The sequence below is a fragment of the Papio anubis genome, chromosome 16, assembly GCF_008728515.1.
Source record: "Papio anubis isolate 15944 chromosome 16, Panubis1.0, whole genome shotgun sequence".
Lineage (NCBI taxonomy): Eukaryota > Metazoa > Chordata > Mammalia > Primates > Cercopithecidae > Papio > Papio anubis.
In genome coordinates, this window is record NC_044991.1 from 64,011,667 (window position 1) to 64,031,206 (window position 19,540).

The window sequence follows — 19,540 nt, forward strand, 5'->3', positions numbered from 1 at the left end:
TTTCAGACGCTGGGTGCCAAGAGCCAGGAGCCAGTATTTGAGAAGTGCTGACCTGGAAGCTTTCAAAAGCTGGAAGGGAAGGGGAGGAAACAGGGCTATGGGTCAGAAAAGGAGTCCTTCCACAAGAGCCAGGAGGCAGCAGACAAGTGCAGCCAGTGGGGACCTGGACAGGGCACACAGAAGCAGACCCTGTGCTGAGTGCAAGGTGGGGGCTCTGGGCTCAGACCATCAGGCTATGGAAGGATCTGGGCCGGCCTATTACAAGCTGAGTGGGAAGGGCTGTGGCCTCAGCTGGGAGTTGAACCCTGGGGCCCTTGCGACGCTGAGTTTATGATCCCTGGGTGAACCCCTTTCCTCTCCCTGAAATTCCATTTTCTCATTTATAACATTGGACCATGGATTAGGTGACCAGAGCCATCCCAAGGACTGCAGGCTCCCTGGAGGAAGGAAGTGAAGCGACAGAGAGGAGAACCAGGGGTCTCCACAGGTACCAAGGGGTCAGGCATCACATGTGAATGAATGAGATCACCTAAAAGCCATTCAAAGGACTGAGCGATCATGAGATTCACTGACATGGGAAAGTCTCCCAGACACTCTGTTAAGGGAAAGAAGTAACCAGCAAAACAAAACCTATAACCCAAATATGTCCACTAACTTTAGAATGGATAAAAAAAAATGTGGTCTATCCACACAACAGAATATTTACTCAGCCATAGAAAGAAGAAAGAGGCTGGGTGCGGTGGCTCACACCTGTAATCCTAGCACTTTAGGAGGCTGAGGCGGGCGGATCACCTGATATCAGGAGTTTGAGACTAGCAACATGGAGAAACCCCGTCTCTACGAAAAATACAAAATCAGCCAGGTGTGGTGGTGCATGCCTGTAATCGCAGCTACTTGGGAGGTGGAGGTTGCAGTGAGCCGAGAGCGTGCCACTGCACTCCAGCCTGGGCAACAAGAATGAAACTCCGTTGCAAAAAAAAAAAAAAAAAAAGAGGCCGGGCGCGGTGGCTCAAGCCTGTAATCCCAGCACTTTGGGAGGCCGAGACGGGTGGATCACGAGGTCAGGAGATCAAGACCATCCGGGCTAACACCGTGAAACCCCGTCTCTACTAAAAATACAAAAAATTAGCCGGGCGTGGTGGTGGGCGCCTGTAGTCCCAGCTACTCGGGAGGCTGAGGCAGGAGAATGGCGTAAACCCGGGAGGCGGAGCTTGCAGTGAGCTGAGATCCGGCCACTGTACTCCAGCCTGGGTGACAGAGCGAGACTCCGTCTCAAAAAAAAAAAAAAAAAAAAAAAAAGAAAGAAAGAAATGGCTGGGTGTGGTGGCTCACGCCTGTAATTCCAGCACTTGCGAAGGCCAATGCGGGTGGATCACCTGAGGCCAGGAGTTTGAGATCAGCCTGGCCAACATAGTGAAAATGCGTCTCTACTAAAAATACAAAAAATTAGCTGGGAGTGGTGGCAGGCGCCTGTAATCCCAGTTACTAGGGAAACTGAGGCAGGAGACTTGGTTGAACCCGTGAGGCAGTGGTTGCAGTGAGCTGAGAGCACACCACTGCACTCCAGTCTGGGCAACAGAGCAAGACTCTGTCTCAAAAAAAAAAAAAAAAAAAGTTTCAAAATCTATAGAACTCTGCATTGAATGAGACTAGAGAAAGGCCTGGAAAGATACAAAGCAAACTGCTGATGCTGGGTCCGGCTGAGGAGTCAAACTGAAGGCTTTCTTCTTTAATGTACGGGTTTTATTATTTCTATTATTTTTGAATAGATAACAAAGTCACATGGTTCAACATTCAAAAAGTACATAAAAGAATACAGTGAACCCAGTCACCCAGTTATCCCGCCCAAGGCAACCAACGTAACCAGAGCGCTGCAGCTTGTCCTTAGAGGTATGCTAGGTATGCATCTGTGTGCTTTTCTAATGATATTTTTGCTTCACTGAGTTTGTATTACTTTTTTAGATTAAAAAAATGCATATTCTGGCCAGACGCGGTGGCTCACGCCTATAATCCCAGCACTTTGGGAGGCCGAGGCGGGTGGATCACCTGAAGTTGGGAGTTCAAGACCAGCCTAACCAACATGGAGAAACCCTGTCTCTACTAAAAATACAAAAAAAAAATTAGCCAGGCATGGTGGTGCATGCCTGTAATCCCAGCCACCTGGGAGGCTGAGGCAGGAGAATCGCTTGAACCCAGGAGGCAGAGGTGGCAGTGAGCTGAGATTGCACCATTGCACTCTAGCCTGGGCAACAAGAGCGAAACTCTGTCTCAAAAACAAAAATAAAAACAAAAACAAAACAAACAAAATGCATATTCTTAGCTGGGTGTTGTGGCACGTGCCTGTAGTCCTAGCTACTCGGGAGGCTGAGGTGGAAGGATCACTTGAGTCTGGGAGGCAGAGGTTACACTGAGCTAAGATCACATCCCTGCACTCCAGCCTGGGCAATAGAGCCAGACCTTGTCTCCAAAAAAGAAAAAAAGCATATTCACATTTACATTTAAATACACATATATGTATACATAGAAAAACTTATTGGAAGTATATGCACCTCCCCATCCACACACAAATTCCCTATGGCTTATTTGAATCTTCTAATCTTTTTCTGCTTGCTAAGTATGTACTACTACCTATTGTGGGGAAGGGAAAAGTCATTATAAAAGGTTTTTAAAATATACTTTCCCCAAGAAGTCACTGCACACCTTTCCAGCAGGCAGAGAAAAGGTGTGAATGAGCTGAGTGGCTTGAATCTCACTAGAAAGCAGGGCAGTGGGCAGAGGAGACGAGTTCCACCCTTGGTGGGACCTGACACTTCCCCCACCTTACCTAAGCCATGTGGGTTCCCATACAGCCCTGCCATTCTGGAGGGAACACAAGGCTGGCTCAGAGTGCACAAAGACCTTCCTCCCCTCTGCAGGGCAGTAGCTGGCCAGGCGGCTGGGGGGCTGCCACCCCTCAAGAAAGCCAGGGCCTGTCAGAGCCCCTTTGTGGAGCCCCCAGGGATGAAGTCAGTCTCTGCCCAAGAGGCAGATGTTCTGGCTCTGGGCCTTGAGAGGGTGGGACAGGGCAGGGTGGTGCCTGGACACCAGCAGGAATGCAGTTGCAAGGCCTGGGGACGTGCCCAGCCCTGAGGACAAACTGTGGCCTGGCATGCAACAGGGGCTTCCCCACTCGCCAGCAACTCACAAGGCTGTCTTTGAGCAGCCAGGGTGGTGCCTCCAAGCATCCCTGGTCTACAGGCTTCTAGGAGAAGCCTGAGCTATGTTCTCCCTTGTCTTTCCTTCAGCCCAGGAGAGAGCTCCTGAGCACAGCTCTGGAGGGGCCTCTGCACTCAAACACCTTCCTGCGCCACTTCAGCCAAGAAACAAAGGCCAACCTTCCAAGGAACAAAATGAACCTTCTGCCAAAACAGCGAGGCAGATTTTCACCAAATCTGGAGGAGGAGATATTTGGAAAGGTCTCACTGAAAGCACCGACTGTGCTTCAGGTACAAAATTTACTCTTGATTCTTTTTTTTTTTTTTTGAGACAGGGTCTCACTCTGTCGCCCAGGCTGGAGTACCATGGCATGATCTCGGCTCACTGCAACCTCTGCCTCCCAGGTTCAAGCAATTGTCATGCCTCAGCCTCCTGACCAGCTGAGACTACAGGCGTGCACCACCACATCTGGCTACTTTTTTGTAGTTTTTGTAGGAATTGGATGTTACCATGTTGCCCAGGCTGGTCTCAAACCCCTGAACCCAAGTGATCCACCCGCCTCAACCTCCCAAAGCGTTGGGATTACAGATGTAAGCCACTGTGCCTGGCCTACTCTAGATTCTAGAAGGAAACCAGGGTTGGGGGTGCACCTCAAAGATTTAGGCTCATTCTTCCTCCAGAATGGCTGAAATGGCCACAGAGAGAGGCCATGTGACTCTTGGTTAGGGAGAGATCATTTGGGGAAGAAAACAAAGAGTGGTTTAAACATTGGCCCCAAATCAAATGTCACAAGGACAGATGGAGCCAACTGCACGTGAAGATTGGCAACATAGCTGCTCCTTTCCCGGGCAACTGGCAGCTCTAGACAGAGAGCTCCTTGCCAGAGGCAGCAGAAATGTATTTATTCAACTAAGGCAAATGCTTCTCCAGACCCGCAGCCCTCACGGTGGTTGTGGCAGTAACGAAAATAGTAAGTCCTTAGTCTGTGTTAAGCACTTTACTTGCTTGTCTTGTTTAATTTTCACAAGCACCTCTGAGAAGTAGGGATAATATTCCAATTTTATAAATAAACAAACTGGGCTGGGTAGGATGGCTCATGCCATCTGTAATCCCAGAACTTTGGAAGCTGAGGCGGGCAGATCACTTGAGTCCAGGAGTTTGAGACCAGCCTGGGCAACATAGCGAGAGATGCTATCTCTTTAAAAATTATAAAATTAGCCAGGTGTGGTGGTGTGCGCCTATAGTCCCAGCAACTTGGGATGGTGAGGCAGGAGGATCTCTTGAGCCCGGAAGTTTGAGGCTGCAACAAGCCATGATCATGCCACTACACTCTAGCCTGAGTGACACAGCAAGACTCTTGTCTCCCCCAATAATAATAATAAAATAAATAAACAAACTAAGCACTAGAGCAGTTGTATCACTTCCCCAAAGGTTACAGTCACTTGCGAGTAAGTGCCAAAGCCGGAAAAAAGGTAGAACCAGGCTTTGAACTATCAGCCCCTTCCTAGCCCACCAGGTAGGAAATCTGGATGAGAAGGCTGTGCCAGGGAGGGAAGCAGTCACTGGAGTAGGCAGCCTCTTCCAGGATTCTGAAGACACCTGAGGGTCCTAGGAAAGCAAGCGTGGGGCAAGGAGTGTAGGGGCAACACCAGAAAAGTCAGTGTGAGTTTGGGAGATGTGGAGTCCTGGGTTTGAATCCCATCTTTGTCTTTCCCCAGTTGAGTCTACATCCTGTGGTTCTACTCCCTGGATCTACACAAGAGAACACACACAGAATCTCAGAAACGTGCACATGAGTGTTCCCAGCAGCATTATTCATAGTAGTCAAAACAACCCAGATAAATGGACAAATCTAATGTGGCTATATACCCACACAATGGATGATTACTCAGCCATAAAGAGGAATGAGGTCCTGCTACATTCTTCAACATGGATGGATAAACCTTGAAAACCTGATGCTAAGTAAAAGAAGCCAGTCACCAAAGACTCCATTTGGATGAAGCATCCAGAACAGGCAAATCCAGAGACACAAAGCGGACGAGTGGTTGCTGGGGGCAAGAGGGAAAGGGGGAGTGGGGAGTGACTGTTCACAGGCATAAGGTTACTTTTTGGGGTCATGGAAATGTTCTGGAATTAGATAATGGTGACACTACACAACATCATGAATATAATAAAAATCACTGAATTATACACTGTTTTGTTGTTTTTATTTTTATTATTATTTTTTCAGACAGGGTCTCGCGCTGTCACCCAGACTGGAGTACACTGGCATGATCTCGGCTCACTGAAACCTCCGTTTCCCAAGCTCAAGTAATTCTCCCACCTCAGCCTCTTGAGTAGCTGGAACCATAGGCTTGTGCCATCATGCCAGCTAATTTTTAAAATGTTTGTAGAGATGGGAGTCTTACTATATTGCCCAGGCTGGTCTCAAACTCCTGGGCTCAAGCAATCATCGTGCCTCGGCCTCCCAAAGTGCTATGCCTGGTCTGAATTGCACGCTTTTTTTTTGTTTTTTTTGAGACAGAGTCTCGCTCTGTTGCCCAGGCTGGAGTGCAATGATGGGATGTCGGCTCACTGCAACCTCCAGCTCCCGGGTTCAAGCAATTCTTCTCCTATCTCAACCTCCCAGGTAGCTGGGATTACAGGCGCCCACCACCACACCCATCTAATTTTTGTATTTTTAGTACAGATGGGGTTTCATCATGTTGGTCAGGCTGGTCTCGAACTCCTGACCTCAGGTGATCTGCCCACCTCGGCCTCCCAAAGTGCTGGGATTACAGTTGTGAGCCACTGCGCCCAGCCTGAACTGAGTACTTTTAAATGGTGAATTGTATGATATGGGAATTAAATCATGATTTTAAAATTGCCAACAAACACTGGCACCTATAAAATAAGACAACCACACCATGTCCGTGGGAAGGCGGTGGGAGGGTTAAATGTGCTGGTGTGGTCAAGGCTTGTGTGGTGCCTGGCACAGAGTGAGGGCTCAGACACAGCAGCTATACCATAATAAATCACGTCAACACTCGTATTGGCTTTCTGCCTAAAACACAAGGAGGGGTGTGACACTGGAAGAGGGGTAGCTGGGCAACAGTGCCACCGCAGTCCTCTGCCGGGGCCTGCCACCTCCCTTCTCTCTAGCAGAGAGCTGTCTCCATGGCAACCACATCAGCTCAGGCCAGGGGCTCCTGTTCCCAGCCGGGTGACAGCACCGCCTCGGCAGCCTGTCAGGATGGCAACGGCAGATCGTGATGATGGGACTGAGGCTCTGGCAGAAGAATTGCTCAGGGACCCTCGTCTCCATAGAAACCATGTCAGGAAAGAGAGGGAGGAGGGAGAGGATAAACAGCAAATAATAAACATAGGCTCCCGCCTTCTGCGCACAAGCCTGAGACACCACAGGGCACGTGAGGAGAGCTAGACCAGCCTCACTGACAGCAGCCGCAGAGGGATGTGAACCAGTGTTTCTTGAGCACCTGCTCTGTACTGGGCACCACAAAGAGCTCTTTACAAGTCTGACCACCTCTTTTAAAATTTCACAAATAAATTCCAAATACTTTCTTTTCTTTTTTTGAGATGGAGTCTCGCTCCGTCGCCCACACTGGAGTGCAGGGGCGCAATCTAGGCTCACTGCAAGCTCCGCCTCCCGGGTTCACACCATTCTCCTGCCTCAGCCTCCTGAGTAGCTGGGACTACAGGCGCCCGCCACCATGTCTAACTAATTTTTTCGTATTTTTAGTAGAGACGGGGTTTCACCGTGTTAGCCAGGATAGTCTTGATCTCCTGATCTCATGATCCGCCGGCGTTGGCCTCCCAAAGTGCTGGTCTTTTCTGTTCCGTTCTGTTTTCCTCCCTCTCCCTCTCCCTCTCGATGCAGGGTCTCACTCTATAGCCCAGGCCAGAGTCCAGGGGTGCCACCATAGCTCACTGAAGCCTCAACCTCTTGGGCTCAAGCAATCCTCCCACCTCAACCTCCCTAGTAGCTGGGACTACAGGCATGCACCACCATGCCTGGCTAAATTTTGTATTTTTTATAGAGATGGGGTTTTGCCATGTTGCTCAGGTTGGTCTTGAACTCCTGGTCCCAACCAATCTGCCCACCTCTGCCTCCCAGAAGGCTGGGATTACAGCATGAGCCATCATGCCCAGCTTCATTCCTTTGTAAGGTTGAAGAGCTTTCCATTACACATGTACACTACACTATGTTCATCCATTCATCCGCTGATGAACATTTGGGTTGCTCCTATCTTCTGGCTATTATGAGTTATGCTCCTCTGAACATGGATGTGTAAATATCTCTTTGAGTCTCTGCTTTCAATTCTTTTGGGGATATACCTAGAAGTGAGAATGCTGGATCATACGATTGTTCTGTTTAATTTTTGAGGAACTGCCATACTATCTTATTCTTCTTAATTTCTTCATAGTATTCCATGGTTACATAATCTTATTCATGATCCTAAACAACCTCATAGGCTGCGTACAGTTATCACCCTGTTTATTTATTTATTTATTTATTTGAGACGGAGTTTCGCTTTTGTCACCCAGGCTGGAGTGAGTGCAATGGCGTGATCTCGGCTCACTGCAACCACCACCTCCCGGGTTCAAGAGATTCTCCTACCTCAGCCTCCCAAGTACCTGGGATTACAGGTGCCCACCACCACGCCCAGGTAAATTTTTTTTTTTTGTATTTTTAGTAGACACAGGATTTCGCCATGTTGGCTAGGCTGGTCTCGAACTCCTGACCTCAGGTGATCCACCCGCCTCGGCCTCCTAAAGTGCTGGGATTACAGGCGTGAGCCACTGTGCCTGGACCCCTTTTATCTTTTTTTTTGAGACAGGGTCTCACTCTATCTCCCAGGCTGGAGTGCAGTGGTACAATCTCACCTCACTACAGCCTCCACCTCCTAAGTAGCTGGGACTACAGGCAGGCACCCCCAAGCCTGGCTAATTTTTGCATTCTTTATAGAGACAGGGTTTTGCTATGTTGCCCAGGCTGGTCTTGAACTCTTAGGCTCAAGAGATCTGCCTACCTTGGCCTTCCAAAGTGCTGGGATTATAGGTGTGAACCACCATGCAGGCTTTGCTTGTTTGCTTATCCTGATGTCACAGATAAAGAAACTGAGACTTAGAGAAGGGAAGTGGCTTCAGGGTTCCAGCCACATCTCTGCTAAGTACAGGCTAGGTGAACTCAGGCAAGTTGTTCCTCCCGGAGCCTCAGTTTCATCACTTGTACTGTGACCTTAAGATGCTTTCAGAAATTGTCTCCCCTTTTCACTATCAAGGGTAGCAGCAGCAAGACGGTGTGAAGAGGGTGCTCTGTGTTATGGGCCAGGCCGTGGGAGCGGGCAGCTGAATGAAGGGAGGGGGCTAGCCACCCTTAGCAGCAAACGCCTCCTCTCCCTGCACACTGAGAGGGCATTGGCACATCACACCAACACGCCCAGTGGGAAGGATGGCTGGAGGAATGTTCTGGCCTCGGGCTGTGGTGTCTCAGTCCAGGGACACTGGCAGCCTCGCCCTCGGGGGAGGAAGGCAGGCAGCGCCTGCAGCGAGGAGTGTGCCCTGGAAGAATGCATGATCCTCATACCTCATCAGCAGGCAGACAGCTAAGGCCTGGCTCTGCCTCTAGGGCCAGAGGCCACCCCAGACCATCTGGAACACAGACCCCTGGAATGGGGGGATTCCAGCCTTTAAGGGACACCTAGGTTGATGGTTTCTAGTTGGCATTCTGCAGAACCCCCTCAGCCCTGCATAACCTTGAGGTCATCCCTCCCTCTTTCAAGGGCTGTTTGCTCATCCATAAAATGGGCATGATTGCAACCTTGTTAGCATGAAAATGTTTGAGATAAACTGTCAAGCAGGGCGCATAACACACTGTATACCCAACACACAACAGGAGGAGGAGGTCTGCCGGGGGGAGGAACTGGCATGAACAAAGACAGACAGGATTGTGTCTCAGGGTCACATTGAGGAAGCACCAGTACCCCAGCGACACCGGCCTGAGACCCAGCCCCCGCACTGACTTCACGCCAAATGGCAGACCTGGCAGTCTCTTGCAGCCACTCCACACGTGCGTTATTCCTGTTGGTCCTCACAATGACTCAGGGCACCACTGCCCCATTTTACAGGTAAGGAAACTGAGGCACAGAGGGCTGAGCCCCATGCCTGACATTGTTGCATGTTTTCTCAGTGAATCCTCCCACAGCGGCTGTGGTTCTTTGATGAATGACTCCCTCTCGTTACCCTGTGAGCTCCCTGAGGACAGGAACTGGGTGTATTTTGTTCACCATAGTAACCTTAGTGTCCAGCACACAGTTTACACAGTAGGTGCTCAGGAAATGCATGTTGGAGGAATGAATGAATAAACGACCTTGCCAGGGAGGCATAAGCTGCCCATTTCCCACAAGTGGGGGCTCGCAGAGACACTGGCTTGTGGGGGCTTGCATACGCCCGCCTGCCCTAGGCTGGCCCTGCTGGATGCGCGAAGTCCTCACCTCTCTCGGTCGCTCCAGCTCCGTCTGTAGCACTTGCTTAGCCAGCTCAGTCTCGATGAGCCGCTGACGAAGTTCTTCGTTCTCCTCCTCCAGCCGCGCCCGTTTCTTCTCCACCACCTCGAGTTCCTTATGCAGCCGCATGGAGATGTCCTTAGAGACCTGTGCAGGGGTGGAAGAGAGAAGGGTGTGAGGAGGCTGAGGAGAGCCCCCACTGCAAGTCCCATTGACCACCCGACGTTCACAGCAGGGCAACCCCAGAGACAGGCAGGTTCCTATCGCATCACTGCCACGCTGCAGATGAGCAAACTGAGGCACAAAGAGACCAAGAATCTCATGAAGGAAGCAGCAGAACCAAAACCCAAACCTAGGTACCACAAGCTCCCGGTGTCTGTATCACAGCACAGCCCCAGAAAGCTGGGAAGACCCTATTCTCAGAAATGCCTTTTCATTTACCTGGGGCTTTTTTTTTTTTTTTTTTTTGAGACAGGGTCTCACTATATCTTCCAGATTGGAGTGTAGTGGTGCAATGATGTCTCACTGCAGGCTTGAACTCCAGGGCTCAAGCAATCCTCTCACCTCAGCCTCCGGAATAGCTAGGACTACAGGTATGCATAACCACACCTGGTTAATTTTTGCATTTTTTTGTAGAAACAGGGTCTCAGCTGGGCATGGTGGCTCACACCTGTAATCCCAGCACTTTGGGAGGTCGAGGCAGGTGGATCACCTGAGGTCAGGAGTTCGAGGTCAGACTGGCCAACATGGTGAAACCCCATCTCTACGAAAAATACAAAAAATTAGCCGGGCATGGTGGCAGGTGCCTGTAATCCCAGCACTTTGGGAGGCTGAAGCAGGAGAATTGCTTGAACCAGGGAGGCAGAGGCTACAGTGAGCTGAAATCATGCTACTGCACTCCAGCCTGGGCAACAAGAGTAAAACTCTGTCTCTAAATAAATAAATAAAAAGAGACGGGGTCTCACTATGTGGTCCAGGAGAATCTTGAACTTCTGGCCTCAAGGGATTTCCTGCCTCAGCCTCCTGAGTAGCTGAGATTATAGGCATGAGCCACTGTGCCCGGCTACCTGGGCTCCTCACACTTCCAAAGCCTCTCCCAGCCACCTCTTACCCAGTCCTCACAAAAGCCTGTAGGAGGGCCAGAAGCTTTTCTTAAAGGGAGAAGACTGAGGAGCTGGGTACAGTAGCTCACACCTGTAATCCCAACACTTTGAGGGGCTGGACACGGTAGCTCACACCTGTAATCCCAGACTTTGAAAGGCTTGAGGCAGGAGGATCGCTTGAGCCCAGGAATTCGAGATCTGCCTGGGGAACATAGCAAGACCCCACCTCTATAAAGAAACCAAAAAAGTTAGCTTGGCATGGTGGCACACACCTACAGGCCAGGCTACTCAGGAAGCCAAGATGGAAGATCACTTGGGCCCTGGAGTTCAAGGTTGCAGTGAGCTATGATTGTGCCACTGCATTCTAGCCTGGGCAACAGAGCGAGACCCTATCTCCTAAACACAAAAAAAAACAAAACAGAGAGGGAATTAAGCTGCAGCGGAAACCCAGAGCAAGATGGGCCCCAGACCACTGAATCCCATCTCTGCCAGTGACCAGCCTGTAGTCCTGGGCAAGTCAATTTCCCTCTCTGCATCTCAGTCTCCTCAACTATAAAGTGAACACAGTAATAACAGGATCAAACTTACAAGCCTGACAGGATAATTGAACCAGCTATTGCACAAAAGCCTTGGCCTGGGCCCTGCACAGTGAGTTCTGGGTGACTGGTGCCTGCTGCTCCAAGGAGCTGAAGCCCAGAGAAGGGCATGATGGCTGGAGGTCACAGTGTGACCCTGAGACCTGTATCTAGTTGTCTGGGATGTAGAACAGGCCCGATATGACAAAGGGTGGACAGATGTCCAAGTCATCCCTACAGAAAGACGATAGAGGTGCTGCAATCTCTGATCCTGGTCCAGGACTCTGTAGCAATAGCACCCCATTCCTGGCAGACACCCTCTGTTCTGTTCCCTGCTGGCTGGTTGAGGGAGGCCAGGAAAGGAGGCCTGCAGGGATGAGGATGGAAGGCTCTTCTGAGCTGGGAAATTGCAACCAGACTCCATCACTGTGTAGGCTGGGAACTACTGTTTGGTGAAGACTTACTGCATGCCAAACTCACCCATCTTCACCCCAATCCTACTCCCATTTTACAAGGAAACTGGAGCTCAGAGCAGAAGTGACTCGCTCAGTGTCATGCAAAGCCAGTGTGGGCTGAGCCGGGCTGGAAGCCCCAGGGGTTTGGCTGAGGGGCCGGTATAGCCCAGGGTCTCCCAGAAGTGCCCAGGTTTCGCTAGCAGGAACTCCATGTGGGGCAGAGAGCCCAGCGCCCCGTGCCTGCTGGTCTCGGAAATGACTGTGGTGCCTCCTCCCTGCCGGAAGGGAAGAGGGCCCTCCCTGGCTCTGTCCTCTGCCTGGGCCCAAGCCCAGCTCGGCACAGACCCCTTGGCAGTGTATGAGGCAGGCCAGGAAAAACAACGACCAAAAGGAAACCAGGCACAGCCTCTCCCTCCCTCCACTGCCACTGCCTCTTTCTGCCCCTGAGGATCTCATAGGACAGCCAGGAGCGGGACCATGAGGCTCCTCCCACAGCCTCTCTGGGCACCAGACCTTCCTCATCCATAAGTGGGGAGAACAACCCCTCAGTATCAGAACAAGGGCTTTGCAAATGGGAAAACTAGATTCAAGCCCAGTTCTAGCATTTACTGGCTATGTGACCCAGTACAAGTTATTTAAACATGGTCCCTGGTTTGGGGCTGGTTAGGTCACCCAGTAAGCCCCTGTCCTGATCAACTCTCCATTCACTTACTCACTCCTCACTCACTCATCCTGCTTAAGCACTTGAGGCAGGAGTGGTGGGGTACAGAGATCAAGGCCGCAGACGTACTTGGCCTCATTCACATCTATGTGTCCCAGCAGCGGCACAGCGTCAGGCACACACTAAGTGCCTAATAAATGCTTGTTGGATGAACAAATAAATCCAAGGGTCCAACAAGTGAAAAGGGAGGGAGATGAATGAGTGAATGACTGAATATACATGGGGAGTGGCACCTGCCCTCGCAGGGCTGAAGAGGCTGCCCTCAAATGCCAACTCCACCCACTGTCCGGGAAGGGCTGCACTCCTGGCTGGAGGGCTCCCCTCTCAAAGGAGCTCCCATCTGGGCCAGCTCCTCTCCACCTGCGGGGATGCTGCATCTCCACCATGTCCTCCACCTGGGGAGGCTACCAGTTCCCATCAAGAAGTCACAATCCATGTGGATTTGGATCCTCTGGGGTTCATGAACAACTCTATGAATTTTATCCCCTCCCATCCCCTCCATGATTCCCCAGTTCTCTTCTGCCCCATTCTCCGTGGAATCCCTTCCCTATTTACTCTCTTCCCCTGATGGCTGCTATATCAAAAGAAAGCACAGGCCGGGCACGGTGGCTCATGCCTATAATCCCAACACTTTGGGAGGCTGAGACGGGTGGATCACTTGAGGTCACGAGTTCAGGACCAGCCTGGGCAACATGGTAAAATCCCGTCTTTACTGTCTCTACTTAAATACAAAAATTAGCCAGGCGTGGTGGCACATGCCTGTAATCCCAGCTACTCGGAAAGCTGAGGCAGGAGAATTGCTCAAACCCAGGAGACGGAGGTTGCAGTGAGCTGAGATGGCGCCACTGCACTCCAGCCTGGGCAACAGAGCAAGACTTTGTCTCAGAGAAAAAAAAAAAAACAAAAAAAAAACACAACTCCAGGCAGCCAGACTAGGAGGCAGGAGCGCTGTGGCCTGGCCTCGTCCCTGCTCCTCAGTGAGCCTCAGTGGTCCTGGGCCCCCTCGGCCCTCACAATTGATTTACAGAATCAGCTAGCACATTCCCCGGGGGGGCGGGTCACCACGTGCTTTTTATCCCATTGGGAAGCACTTTGATTATTATCCTCATTCTGAGGCTCAGAAAGGAAAAGTCACTTCCCAAGGTCACACAGCTAGGAAGGCTGTAGAACCAAGGTTTGAAATCGAGTGGATCAACTCTAAAGTCTCACTCTCAGTCTGATCCTGCCATATAGGCCCAATGCGTGAAAACACATTACATTAACATCAACAATAAAAGTTATTAATAATAAACCCCAACAGTGGGCTTACTGTGTCAGGCACTTGAAGGGCCCCACGTGTCTGTCTCATTTGATCCTCCCAGCTACCCTCAAGGTAGGGGGGTTGAGATGCTAAGGGAGGCGCGGCAGCTGTGGCTTCCGGAAACCAGGGCAAATCCCCAAAGCACAAACAAATGCACTCAGCCATGAAGTCACTGTTTACAGCACTAGGGCCTGGCTTCTGCCAAGTACAACTAGCAGCCTCCAGTCCCTGCTCCCCAGGCATCAGGCCCCTCGGCTCATAGGCCTCTGTCATCCTGATCCTCAGGGAGAGGGATGGGAGCTCTCACAAAAGAGCAGCCCCTGGCCGGGCATGGTGGCTGATGCCTGTAATTCCAATACTTTGGGAGGTCAAGTTAGGAGGACTGTTTGAAGCCAGGAGTTCAAGATCAGACTGAGCAAAACAGGGAGACTCCCATCTCTATAAACATTTTTTAAATTAGCAGGGCATGGTGGTGTGTGCCTGTAGTATCAGCCACTTGGGAGGCTGAGGCAGGAGGATCCCTTGAGAGCCCAGGAGGTCAAGGCTGCCATGAGCTGTGATAGGCCACTGCACTGCAGCCTGGGTGACAAAGCGATACTATGTTTCAAGAAAGAAAGAAAGAAACAAAGAAACAAGGCCAGGGGTGTGGTGGCTCATGCGTGTAATTCTGGCCCTTTGGGAGGCCGAGGCCAGCGGATCACTTGAGGTCAGGAGTTCGAGACCAGACTGGCCAACACGGTGAAACCCCGTCTCTACTAAAAAAATACAAAAATTAGCTGGGTATGGTGGCGTGCCTATAATCCCAGCTACTTGGAAGGCTGAGGCAGGAGAATTGCCTGAACCCGGGAGCTGGAAGTTGCAGTGAGTCGAGATCACGCTACTGCACTCCAGCCTGGGTAACAGAGCAAGGCTTTGTCTCAAAAAAAAGAAAAAAAGCAAGAGCATGCCCTGGCCAGGCAGTATTCTGGACTCCGTGTGGCTGAATCCTCCTACAAACCCCAGGAGGGTTGGAATGTCACCCCCACTCTACAGATGAGGAAACTGAGGCTCAAAGAAGGGAGGTAACCTGCACTGGTCACCTAGGAATTAAACCCAAAGCCAGAACATTTTCTCCAACAACATCTGTATCTGAGGAAGGGGGTGTGCTCCTGGTGCGTCCTTGGCTTCCTACAGGAGTCGTCTCCTGGTGTGTCCTTGGCTTCCTACAGGAGTCACTTTAGATAAGAATTTAGATCCCAGATTCCCTGGACCTGAACTCCTCGTATCTAGTCTCAGCTCCTGAGAGGTCCTGGGAATCTGCATTGTTAACAAGCTCTCCTGGTTATTTTTATCCATCCAGGGAGGCTGAGATCCTGGCCTACCCTTGCCCCCAGACTACTAGTCTACTACTACTACCAACCAGTCCTACTAGTCTACTACTACTGCTAGTCCTCCTGATGTAAGTATACACAGTAAGTATAAGTTCTTCTGAGCAATAAGAAAACCACAACCAGACCAGGCGCGGTGGCTCACACCTGTAATCCCAGCACTTTGGGAGGCCGACGTGGGTAGATCACCTGAGGTCAGGAGTTAGAGACCAGCCTGGCCAACATAGGGAAACCTCATCTCTACTAAAAATACAAAAATTAGCTGGACATGGTGGCACATGCCTGTAAACCCAGCTACTTGGGAGGCTAAGGTAGGAGAATTGCTGGAACCCAGGAGGCAGAGGTTGCAGTGAGCCGAGATCACACCACTGCACTCCAGCCTGGGTGACAGTGAGACCCTGTCTCAAAAAAAAAAAAAGAAAGAAAAAGAAAACCATAACCAATATATGTTTATTTCCAGACCTAGTGTTCATTACTCTCTTCACTTGACTTATTTCATCCTCACAAAAACCTCTAGAGGGAGGGACTCATTTTATTTCCATTTTCCACACGAGGAAACAAGCTCAGATATGTGAAGGAACTTACCCAAGGCCACACAGCAAACAAGCGGCACAGCGGCTCTCCACCCCGTGACCTCACCCTCCTCATGCTGGGCAAAGGCCCCACCGAGGTTCTGTAGGTCCTGTCAATGGTGAGGACCAGCACAGAGGGAGAGCCTGGGGGTTGAGGGGGGGCACTGAGGCCTGTGGTTTTATTCATGACCCCCCACCCCCACCCCACCAATACCCCTCTGCTCCATAAAACCACTGGAGCTCAAAAGCCCTGAAGATTCAGCTGGTCAAAAGCCACATTTAACAGAAGGGGAAAATGAGGCACCAAGCTGTAGGGGCCAGTCAGGACATGGGCCAAGGAGCGGGCAGAGCAAGTCGGGGGAGTCCCCCAAGCAAGAGGGAAGGCAACATTCCGATAACTTCCCAAAACCCCCAGAACGACCCCAGCACATGGGGCTCAGGGTGGTGACCAGAGGAGTCCATCCAGCTCAGGTCCCAGGCCGGCAGATGAGCTCAGCGCTCCAGCTGCAGGGTGGGGAGGGGAGGGAGGGAAGGGGCAAGAGGGATGCTGATTGGCTAATTCAAATCCCAACAGAAAGGGCCCCTCCTCTCCGCCCAGACTCCCGAGAGCCACACACTCGCTCCCTACACCAGCTCCCCACACCCTCCTCCCCGCCGCTGCTCTGGCCCCACCCACGGAGGCACCGCAGCCCCGCAGCTCCTTCCAGGTCCCAGCCTCTCCTCCGCCCCTTCCTCATCTTTCTGAAGTCTGACATTTTTTTTGTGTCCCTCCCATGAATCCTCCACTATATAGGCCCAAACGCAGATTCCTCTGAGCTTCTCCAGCTATTCCCTCCCCCTCCCCACCTCCTCCCTCCTGCTTTCCCTCACCACCCCCCACCCCTCCCAACCCAGTGATTGGAATCTGAATATGCCCGGGAGCTGCCCTGTCAAGTAGAAGTACGCTTTGAACTTGGAAACTAACTCATTCTTTTTTTTTCTTTTAGAGAGAGACAAGGTTTCGCTCTGTCTCCCAGTCTGGAGTACAGTGGTGCAATCATAGCTCACTGCAACCCTTAACTCCAGGACTCAAGCAATCCTCTGGCCTTGGCCTCGCGAATAGCCGGGACTATAGGCACTTACCACCACACCCTGCTAATTTTTTTTTTTTTTTTTTTGAGACAGAGTTTTACTCTGTCACCCAGGCTGGATTGCAATAGTGTGATCTCAGCTCACTGCAACTTCGGCCTCCCAGGTTCAAGCGATTCATCTGCCTCAGTCTCCTGAGTAGCGGGGAGTACAGACCTGTACCACCACACCCGGCTCATTTTGTATTTTTAGTAGAGCTGGGGTTTCACCATGTTGGCCAGGCTGGTCTTAAACTCCTGGCTTCAGGTGATCCATCCGCCTTGGCCTGCCAAAGTGCTGGGATTACAGGTGTGAGCCACCACCCCCAGCCTCTGCTAGTTTTTTTTATTTTTTGTAGAGACAGGGTCTTGCTATGTTGCCCAGCCTGATTTCCAACTATTGGCCTCTAGCGATCTTCCCACTTCAGCCTCCCAAAGCGCTGGGATTCTGGGATTACAGGCATGAGCCTCCACCTCTGGCGGAGACATATCCATTGGTTGTCTCATGTGTAGAATAGCACTACAATCCCACTGTGCACCAACAAGACTACAGGAGGCGCCAGCGGCTTCCTGGAGCAGGCACTCCTGTTTACTTCCCCTGGCCCTGCTGGCCTCTGAAATCCTGGCTCTCCCTGGTCCCTTAATGAGGGTTTTTCTTTTATATTCCACTGGAAAGGCTCTAGGGCTTGAGTTTGCCAGTGTCTTCCAACAGAAGGGACTTCTCCCCAGGTAAGTGTGTGACTGACTCCCATCCTGCCGCTCCCCTGGGTCCTCACAGGGGCCATCTTCTGCCACCTTCCTCTCTACCCCTTCCTGGCTCAGGCCCACTTCTCCCTTGGACCTTCGCTCACAAGTCACCCCTGCAGGAAGCCTCCCTAGGACTCCATCCCAGTTCCTCCTGTCACTGGATCACACTGGGCTGAGTTCCGAGGGCAGGGGGCCCCGGAGTTCTCACCACCAGACCAGAGCTTCCGAAGACAGGCAGGGGGACACCCCACCTGCCAATGTCCCACCCACCCTTCCCCTGCTTCCTGAAGCAGACAGCAGTGAGGCCAAGCTGGAAGCTTGGGAGGCTGATGAGCCTGGGCTCTGCCACCAACACGCTGAGCGCTCCTTGACCTTGGGCAGGTATTGCCTTTCTCTGAACCTCAGATTCCTCATCAAGAAAATGGAAATAATAATAATAGCTAACATTTTTGAGTCCTTATGCTGGCATTTTACCCACATTATTTCTTTTTTCTTTTTTTTTTTCGGGAGACAGAGTCTCACTCTGTCACCTAGGCTGGAGTGCAGTGGTGCGATATCAGCTCACTGAAACCTCCGCCTCACAGGTTCAAGTGATTCTCCTGTCTCAGCCCGAGTAGCTGGGATTACAGGCGGGAACCACCACACTCAGCTAATCTGTGTATTTTTAGTAGAGATGGGGTTTCACCATGTTGGCCAGGCTGGTCTCGGACTCCTGATCTCAGGTGATCTGCCCACCTCAGCCTCCCAAACTGCTGGGATTACAGGCATGAGCCACTGTGCCCAGCCCACATTATTTCATTGAATCTTCATAGAACCCTGTGACATAGAGATTGCTGCAAACCCATTTTACGGATGAGGACACTGAAACAGGTGACTTTGCTCAAAATAATAAAGTTCAGATATATTGGAGCCAAGATTTAAACCAGGCTTGACCAACTCTAGGCCTTCACTACTTTCTTTTTTTTTTGTTTTGTTTTGTTTTTTTTGAGACCGAGTCTCACTCTGTCGCCCAGGCTGGAGTGCAGTGACACGATCTTGGCTCAGTGACACGATCTTGGCTCACTGCAAGCTCTGCCTCCCAGGTTCACACCATTCTCCTGCCTCAGCCTCCTGAGTAGCTGGGACTACATGTGCCTGCCACCATGCCCGGCTAATTTTTTGTATTTTTAGTAGAGACGGGGTTTCACTGTGTTAGCCAGGATGGTCTTGAGGCCTTCACTACTTTTCATTAACATAATTAAGGAACCTCTGCCTGGCACCATGGCTCATCCTTGTAATCCCAGCACTTTGGGAGGCCAAGGCAGGAGGATCACTTGAGCCCAGGAGTTTGAGACCAGTCTGGGCAACATAATGAGACCCCATCTCTACAACATATAGAAAAATTAGCCAGGTGCGGTGGTGTGTGCCTGTAGTCCCAGCTACTCAGGAGGCTGAGGTGGGGGGATCCCTTGAGCCCAGGAGGTGGAGGCTACAGTGAGCTATGATCACATCACTGCCTGATGCCTAGGCAACAGAGCAAGACCTTGTCTCTAAAAAAACAAACAAGGAAAAGAAACCTCCATGGAACTGTGCAGGGACAAATTGGAGCCTAACACCAGGTGTGTGGTTGATAATAAATAGTAGCTTCTCAGCCGGGCGCGGTGGCTCATTCCTGTAATCCCAGCACTTTGGGAGGCCAAGGCGGGCGGATCACCTGAGGTCAGGAGTTGGAGACCAGGCTGGCCAACATGGTGAAACCCTGTCTCTACCTAAAAATACAAAAATTAGCTGGGTGTGGTGGCCGGCGCCTGTAATCCTAGCTACTCGGGAGGCTGAGGCAAGAGAATCGCTTGAACCCGGGAGGCGGAAGTTGCAGTGAGCCAAGATCGCACCATTGCATTCCAGCCAGGGCAA

The 19,540-nt window shown here is 51.1% G+C and overlaps 1 protein-coding gene across 4 annotated transcripts in view; it reads right to left on the bottom strand.

Moving 5' to 3' along the window:
* SOGA1 (suppressor of glucose, autophagy associated 1) overlaps window positions 1–19,540 on the bottom strand; it is an 89,123-nt gene that overhangs the window by 44,681 nt on the left and 24,902 nt on the right. For all 4 annotated transcript variants that reach the window (XR_001891901.3, XR_001891900.3, XM_021921079.2 and 1 more), the window contains exon 3: window positions 9,690–9,848. Coding sequence is in view for 2 of the 4 variants with exons in the window: in XM_021921079.2 (XP_021776771.2) it covers window positions 9,690–9,848 (159 nt within the window). In the remaining 2 variants the exon portion in view is untranslated. The remainder of the gene's footprint in view (window positions 1–9,689; window positions 9,849–19,540) is intronic.